The 8,926-nt window shown below is 39.7% G+C and overlaps 1 protein-coding gene across 1 annotated transcript; it reads right to left on the bottom strand.

Annotated features, from left to right (window-relative positions):
- Positions 1-6,901: 6,901 nt before the first annotated feature.
- On the bottom strand, positions 6,902-7,463 carry LOC131938733 (uncharacterized). The gene is made up of 2 exons (XM_059296873.1): positions 7,118-7,463; positions 6,902-6,909 (listed from the first exon to the last, which is right to left on the bottom strand). The coding sequence occupies exons 1-2, from the start codon at positions 7,461-7,463 to the stop codon at positions 6,902-6,904; spliced, it is 354 nt and encodes a 117-aa protein (XP_059152856.1).
- Between the last annotated feature and the right edge of the window lie 1,463 nt (positions 7,464-8,926).

Raw genomic sequence — 8,926 nt, 5'->3', positions numbered from 1 at the left:
CGGCTTTGTTTGCTCACGATTCTACCCCAAACCAAACAGTACCCGCCCTCTCATTAGATACTTATGGACGTCTTAGATTAGACAGCAGGCGGGATGAGGAGGTTGTTTGATTTTACATCTTAAAACATGCTGGTGTGATGTGTCCACACTTTGAAAGTATATATAGAAACAAAAGTCACATAAACTCTCGTTTAAGGAGATGGATAGTTGTATGGCTGAACACATTTTTTTGTATGTATGCGTGTGGGTTGGTGTGTACGCCTTTAAGTATATATATATGTGTGTGTGTGTGTGTGTGTGTGTGTGTGAAAGAGAGGGATTGTGTGTACATGCGAGTGTTGCAGCGTGTCTTTCAGGTTTCGATTCTGGGGGGGGGGGGGGGGAGGAACCCCTACCCCTTCACTCCCCTAAACACGTCTACCGGCTTCCATTCCCCCCCCCCCCCTCCAATAAAATGAATATACAAAATACAAAATTCAACCAATATCTGCTGTCCCCCACCCCTCGAAAATGTATGCTCTCCCCCCCCCCCCCCCCCCGAAAGTTTCGGAAATGCGTTTGAGTATGAGTGGGAGTATAGATGTTTGTGTATGAATATGTGTGCACTGGATTTTTTGTGTGTAACAGAATGTATGTTTATGTGTAGGCCTATATTTGTTCGTTTGAGGAAGTATGTGTGTGTGTGTGTGTGTGTGTGTGTGTGTGTGTGTGTGTGTGTAGAATTGAGTGCGTACAATGGCGTACATGTGTGTGTCTGTTTACTAGCAAACATTTACCACTATAAAAATATGCTATAGATATGCGAACAAAATGTATAACAGATTTTAAAAGTTTTTTGTGTAATATGATTCAATAACAGTGACTTCTAGATTGATTAAACTAAAAAAATGCATGCGTCAAATTTAAAGCTTAACAAAAAAGTGACTTTCCCAATCCCTCCACCCCACTTCCGGTTCCAGCCTTCTACCCCCGTCCTCTATGTGAAGCGTATCTACTTAATCGCCCACTAATCAATTATCTCATTTATCTTCAGTAATAAAAAAAATATGAAACAACCAGCCCCCACACACCAATCCACCCTCGCTAAAGACCATCACACTGCGCGGTGTAGCGGCCCGCCACGAGCTTGACCGAGATCATTCGGATTTGTCGCCCCTGAGCAAAGATGGCTGGCTATAAAAGCGAGATGTGACGTCCAGTTGGGACTCAATGTCAGTGTCAGTCAGTGTCAGCCAAACCAGGACACACACTATAGGACACAGTCTATTTCATTGGCCGTCGGACACAGTCTCTTTGGCCGTTTGGATATAATGATTTGTATTTGTTAGGTAAGTCAGTTCATTATTTTATTTGGTTTATGTATTTAAAAATCTAGACTCTATTATTAAAATTATGTTGAATTTAAAATTGCCAAACTGATTAGTACGATAGGTTCATTATTAGTAATGAACGACTGGAAAAAATAATTAATTAGTTATTAGTTATTTAAACAGCTTAATCAAAGCCAACACATCTTCATATGAGCACATTTTCTTGTGATAAAATACACTCCTTTGTTGTTTTTTAAAAAATATTTTTTAATTGAGGTGGTAATTAATTAGGGCGTTTGGTTCATGTTTCTGTGATAGCCTTGTGGAACAGTGATGGTCTCTAATTAGTGGTCTGGTGGTACCTAATTAGTGGTCTGGTGGTCCCTAATTAAGGGCCTGGTGGTCTCTAATTAAGGGCCTGGTGGTCTCTAATTAGTTTCCTGGTGGTTCCTAATTAGTGGAAAGGGAAGTTAGGGATTTGATCCAACACCCACAAACCTAGCGACGGCTCCATTCATAACCACAACAGGCGCGTCTATTACATTGGTCACGTGATCGCTGTGAAGGTTAACATTGACTTCATGTGATATATGAGCGCGCGCGTGTGTAAGTGAGGGGGAGGGTGGGAGGGGGATAAGTATTTATAATTACTTAGGCCTAGATCTGATACATGAGATTAATAATCAGTTTGTGATTCTTTGAGTCGAATGGTGTAAATAACTGTTCAGCTAGATCTATGACTGTATCATTAGTTGCCGTAGTTCTTTTGTTTTCTATTGGTTAGAAAAAATTACTAATACATGCAGGGTGGGGGGGGGGGGGAGGTGTCGACTGTAAACAAAAGATGAGGGCCACAACGCTTTTGTTCATCGCTGCAAAATAATAAATTCTTCTTGCAAACACATCGCTGTTTTTGCTATAGGCCTACTTGTAAAGAACGAAATCGATAAAATAAACCTCACTGAAAGAGATTCCGTTGAATAAATAATAATATATCTTGGTTGTAGATGAAAAAACAATAACTACAGCAGTGAGTTTTTGTTCCTTAGAGCACATAGCCTAAGCTCGTTTTTGGTCAACTAGACTCTCTTTTTTTAAATAGGTCAATAGCAATTTGATTAATTAGTTAATTATATTTAAGGCGCACCAATCTAAGATTTGATTTCTGTTAACAGCTTTAGAATACAGATCTAAGTAAGTGCTCAGGTACATTTTTCCTCTTTATTCTGATTTGATTCCTGTATGTTAAGGGTGTCACTGTGAGGGTGTCACTGTGAGAGTGTCACTGTGAGGGTGTCACTGTGAGGGTGTCACTGTGAGGGTGTCACTGTGAGAGTGTCACTGTGAGGGTGTCACTGTGAGGGTGTCACTGTGAGGGTGTCACTGTGAGAGTGTCACTGTGAGAGTGTCACTGTGAGGGTGTCACTGTGAGGGTGTCACTGTGAGGGTGTCACTGTGAGGGTGTGACTGTGAGGGTGTCACTGTGAGGGTGTCACTGTGAGGGTGTCACTGTGAGGGTGTCACTGTGAGGGTGTCACTGTGAGGGTGTGACTGTGAGGGTGTCACTGTGAGGGTGTCACTGTGAGGGTGTCACTGTGAGGGTGTCACTGTGAGGGTGTCACTGTACTCTTGTGACTGTTTTGTTGACATGGGCCAGACTGGAAGAGTTTTGTGATACGTTCTGTTGAAATATGTCACTACGCCGCTAGTGAACTGGTCTATGTGTCATGTCAATATTATACCAAGTGAGTTGATACAGTGCTGGTAAAGATGTATGTAAAGACGTATGTAGGATTTTTTTTTCTAATCTTGGCAAAGGTTACATGGGGAGTATAGAGTTGATATATAGAATGTATGTATATTTAGGTAGATACCTTTCTTCGTATTTTATTTTATACAGGAGTTGTTAGCAGATCATTCACTGTGTGGGTCTGTGAGTGCTTATCAGTGCGGGTTTGTGAGTGTGTGTTTATCAGTGCGGGTTTGTGAGTGTGTGTTTATCAGTGTGGGTTTGTGAGTGTGTGTTTATCAGTGTGGGTTTGTGAGTGTGTGTTTATCAGTGTGGGTTTGTGAGTGTGTGTTTATCAGTGTGGGTTTGTGAGTGTGTGTTTATCAGTGTGGGTTTGTGAGTGGGTGGGTGGGTCTGTGAGTGAGTGGGTGTGAGTGGGCGGGTTTGTGAGTGTGTGTGGGAGTGGTGCGTCTGAGTATGTTGTTCAGTGAGTTTGTGGCTCTATGTGTGTGGGTGAGTGTGGGTGAGTGTGGGTTTGTGAGTGAGTGGGTCTGTGTGTGTGGGTGGTTGTGGGTTTGTGAGTTTGTAGGTCTGAGTGTGGGTGTGTGTAGGCTTGTTAGTGAGTGGGTCTGTGTGTGTCTGTAATTGTGTGGGTTTGTGTGTGTGTGTAGGTCTGTGAGCTTTTTCTCAATGTAACGTTTTAACGTCGTATGTGATTTGTCAAAACTTTAAAAAGCAAACCAGAATCCGAATGTTGTAGTTTCTAATCACTCCATCACCACAAAAAAAAAAATATTGAGCCTTGAAGTTTCAATACATTCCTAACTTAATGTTTAAAAAAACTTATTCGAGGAATGAGTTACTGACCTCTAATGTGGCTTAGCTATTTGTTCAATAAAAACTGTAACATATACATTATGTTAGCTATTGTGTTACTGGCTACAACTTGACACTACATCATTGACTGCATCCCGTATTTGTTCTTTGTTTCAATGGCGGTACAGAGGAGATAGAAATTTTAAAAAAAAAACGACAGTAAAAGTGGTTGAAATGTTAAACGTGGCTCACATTCATACATTTGATTCACGGATAGACATAAACAATAGGCAGACGTGAGATAGAAGGCTGGTCAGTTGATCGTGTTACGTGTAAGGCTTAATCTTTTAAGTAGCCTAAGTTTGAGGGGGTGGGTGGGGTTTTTGTGTTGGTCAATTTATTTTTGTCGTGTTTTAGTTATTTTTCGTTGGTCGTGTATTGGTCATTTTAATGTTATGTATTGGTCATTTTAATATTGTTATGTAATGGTCACTTTAATATTGTTATGTATTGGTCATTTTAATGTTGTTATATATTGGTCATTTTAATGTTGTTATGTATTGGTTATTTTAATATTGTTATGTATTGGTCATTTTAATGTTGTTATTTATTGGTCATTTTAATATTGTTATGTATTGGTCATTTTAATGTTATTATGTATTGGTTATTTTAATATTGTTACGTATTGGCCATTTTAATGTTGTTATGTATTGGTTATTTTAATATTGTTACGTATTGGTTTAATTTAAACTTGTTCTAATTATATTTGTAAACAAAGGTCACTTAAACTTGCTCTTGTATCGTTTAGTTTACCTAAGTCATAATGATTATTTTCCCCATCCCTTAGTAGTATATTAGGTCCCTTTTGGGTCGGTTTTTTGGCGGAGCAGGTGGTGGGAAGGCGCAAAGGTTATATAGTAAAATACTCGGAGCAGGATGCGCAGCCTGCCGCAGCCTGGTACAATGACATATAGCAAAATACTACGCCAGCTGCCGCAGGGTGGGTGAGCAGGATGCACCGCAGGCGCAAAGACATATAGTAAAATACTACGCCAACTGGGGTTGGCGGAGCAGTGAAGGGTGAGTCACCTTTTGGTGACCTTGTGACGTAATCATTGACCTTGTGACGTAATCATTGACCTTGTGACGTAATTTTAATGCGTTTTTAATGAGTTTTAATGAGTTTTAAAAATTTTAATTAATTTTTGACCTAGTTACGTAATTTTAATGTGTTTTTATTACGTAATTGTTTAATTTGTTTGATTTAAATTGTTTAATTACTTTGTTTATATTGTGTAATTATTATTAACGAGTTACGTAATTTGATTATTTGTTTACTTTTTAATTATTTTTATTTTGTTTATTTTTAATTTTATTTTATTTTATAATTAGTTAAATTATTATTAACTAGTTACGTAATTTGATTTTAATTACTTTGTTTAATTTAATTACTTTGATATATTTCTTTTCTTTGTTGTTTAATTTGTTGGTTTGTTTGAATGTATGTATGTTTTAAATAAAAGACTAACACTAGCCGTGTACTTTGTGAATAACATCCATTAAAGATAACGATCAGCCACAGCTGTTACGTATCGACCCGCCCGCGAAGTTTTCTCACCGCTACCCGTTTTAATGGGAATGTATTGATCGCACCCACTGGGCCATCACAGCATGATGTCCCACCTAATTAAATTTTTGTTATGCTTCACCGAGTTTCCCCCGAGCGGTTTGATAGGTCATGATGATTTATGTGGGTTCGCGAAGCGAACACTGCAGGGGTTATGGTAATTATCGCAAAGCCAGCGTTAAGTGTGGGAACACCTGTTACCACGTTAATCGATTTTTCCCCCGGTTGGGTCCCGTGCTTTTCACTAACAGTTATACGGACAGTATCATAGGTTTTTTGTTTTCACCTAGGCAATGTTTTGTTGTTGGTTGGTGTAGAGTTTATACCAGGGTCGGTGAAGTTTTCACCGAGGTTGGTTTTGAACTCGGACCATGCATGTTTAGGAATTGCTAGGTGTAGAGTTTATACTAGGGTGGTATGGTTTTGGTTTCACCATGGCTTGGTTCAAAGTTGATACATGTATGCTTTGGAGTTGGTAGGTTTCAAACCTGCCTCGGTGAAATTTTCACCGAGGCAGGTTACACAGTTGATACAGGTATGTTTTGGAAGTGTTAGGGGCCGAATCCATACTAGAGTGGGAAGGATTTTGTTTTCACCGAGTGATGTTGGTTCACGGATGTTTTGGAAGGGGTTGGTGTAGAGTCTATACTAGGGTCGGTGACGTTTTCACCGAGGCAGGGTTCGAAGCTAGACCATATATGTTTAGGAATTGTTAGGGGTAGAGTTCATACTAGGGTCGGGGGAGTTTTGTTAACACTGAGGCATGTTGGTGCATACATGTTCTTGGAATTGTTGTGGGTAGAATGTATACTAGGGTCGGTGAGTTTTCACCTAGGTAGGTTTCAAAGTTGTTACATGTAGGGCCTATGTTTTGGAATCGGTAGGTGTAGAGTTCATACTAGAGTCGGTGAAGTTTTCACCGAGGCCTGTTTCAAACTCTGTCCATCCATGTCTTGGAGTTGTTGCGGATAGAATTTATACTAGGGTCGGTGAAGTTTTCCCGATGTAATATTATTTTTGTCTTTACCAGTTCGTTTTGTGATTGTGTGTGTGTGTGTGTGTGTGTGTGTGTGTGTGTGTGTGTGAGTTCATACTAGGGTCAGTGAAGTTTTCAACAAGACAGGTTTCAAATTCGGTCCATCCATGTCTTAGAGTCGGTTGGTGGATGGTTTATACTAGGGTCGGTGAAGTTTTCCCGATGCAATATTGTTTTTGTCTTTACAAGTTCGTTTTGTGATTGCGTGTGTGTGTGTGTGTGTGTGTGTGTGTGTGTGTGAGAGAGAGAGAGAGAGAGAGAGAGAGAGAGAGAGAGAGAGCTTTTTGGTTTGAGTGAAAAAAGTTTGGTTTGCGGCGTATAACAGACACCGATGTTTTGACTGCGTAGGATTTCAAAGTTGGATGGGAAAGTTGTCACACCTTTTAATCAGCTATTACAATAAATCACAAAAGAGCATTTAAATGTATATAAAAATTTTATTTACTTAAAACAACTCCTGTGTGTGTGTGTGTATGTGTGTGTGTGTGTGTGTGAATGTGCAGCCCGTACAAAAGGACAGTCTGGATAATAGCGTCGATGTTCTTCTTCTACCACATCACCCGTTTCCCAACCCCCCAACGTATTCAAACAGAAAATACACTTGACAAGGTCGCCAGGTCCAATGAAGATAAAACCATTTTTAGCCAAACTGATAGGGTCGACCGGGTAGAAGTCGGACCAACACCCTGAAAATGTTTGCAACCTTTCCTCCTCATCATGGAACCTGATGTCACTGTCCCTGTCAGAAGCTGGGTTGGGTTGTGGTGGTGTCTCATCAAGGGGTTCAATAAAGGTTCCACCTATAGGTCGCTGTACAAACACTCTCTCATAACCTAGATTCATATCCCCTTGATTAGTCTCATGAAAGGTATTGATCATCTGTACAGGATACAATCTCACTTCATCTGGTCCAATATCAAGACCCGTTTCCGTTTGATCCGACATTCCCGTGCTCCCACTGGAATCCCATCCACAGCACTGAAGACAAAAACATTCACCGGACATGGTATAGGGTTCTTATACGGCGGTGTTTATAGTATTCCCTGAATACCACGCCTGGGTGGGCTATCGATCAATGCCGTAAAGAGCTGTTTCCAACTCGGATCCAGTATTTTAAATGGTTGATTTTGATTTCAGTCATGCCTCTTATACAGGATACCGAGTTACATAACTTTCAGGGACAAGTAACAAAACAATAACTCACATCAAAAATTTAAAAAAGACCGTTTATATCATAAGTTTTTATTGAATAAAAACAACCCCATCAGCATACCGTCATGGTTCTGTCTTATTTACATATTTACATTAAAGTCTCGTTAAAGTCATGGTTGGTAAACTAAAGGTTCTTATATGTCTAGGGGAGATGTTGTCACATTGTCTGCGTCTACTCGTCTTTTAATGTAAAAGTAAGAAAGTGAGTTTCTGTGTTGGGTGTAAGTATATATCCCCGTGTTGTATGCTCTGAACCCTGTGTTTGTCCCACCACTTGGTTCCTTTGTTGTGAGGACCTGCATGAAAGATTCTTTGCCTAATGTGTTGTGATTTTTAGATAATCCTTTGGTTGATGTTTTATTATACTCGCCAAAACAGTGGTACGTCTTACTACATAAAGATACCATCCCATCCCCTTCATATTCTAATTTAAACAACCCCGGTGTTCTTTTTTCATAAATTTTCCTAGCCCTACACCCCAGACAATGACTATCTACCGTGCCTTTGCCGCTTATAAATTGTGGTCTGTGTGAGTCACATACTTCTGAGGGGAACCATTTATCGTAAATGTCAAAAAACTCGTGTTCTAGTCCCGGTCTAACGGTTTTTAACAAGTCATCGGTACTTAAGGCTACGTATAAACTGTCCGTGTCCATCTCACATAGCTGAAAGTCGGTTCTATCTATATATTTGTCTATAAAGTCATAATAAAATTCTAACATTCTAAGTTTTGCGTACTGATAAACGAAAAAGCCTATCTGAAGAGGGAGATCCCAAACTATCTTCTTTTTTAACGTTTCTACTTCGTAAACAGCGTCGGTAAGTTTTGTCATTTTTTTAAATCGCGGATTATTAATACAATCCCCTATATCCCTATCACTACAGTAGGTCATGTCCGCATGTCGTGTTTTATCCGTCAAAGTTTTACCGTATGCCGCGTTTCCTAACAATTTCATTGTTTCACTAGTTATCGCGTATTTGTCGTCTATGTCCCCCTTTCTTCGCGCGTCTGAAACTGTATCCCCAAATGTCTTAAAACATGCAATTGGATTATATTCAACGACTTGATAAATTTTACTGACTACCAACCCATGATTTAAATACCACTTTAAAAGGGGGGTCGCTAATAAAATTTTTTCCCCTGTAAAGCTCCCGATTAAAGTCCGTCTACCGCTAGTTAATAAGTTGTTATCGAT

Source organism: Physella acuta, unplaced genomic scaffold (genome assembly GCF_028476545.2).
Source record: "Physella acuta isolate Inbredline_101_S28 unplaced genomic scaffold, ASM2847654v3 ptg000256l, whole genome shotgun sequence".
Classification (NCBI taxonomy): domain Eukaryota; kingdom Metazoa; phylum Mollusca; class Gastropoda; family Physidae; genus Physella; species Physella acuta.
Note: the sequence above shows the minus strand (reverse complement) of the source record. Positions and strands in the feature narration are given on the sequence as shown.

Excerpts from the sequence above, each read along its gene's own strand:
- LOC131938733 (XM_059296873.1), bottom strand. The coding sequence starts at position 7,463 with ATGTCGGATCAAACGGAAACGGGTCTTGATATTGGACCAGATGAAGTG.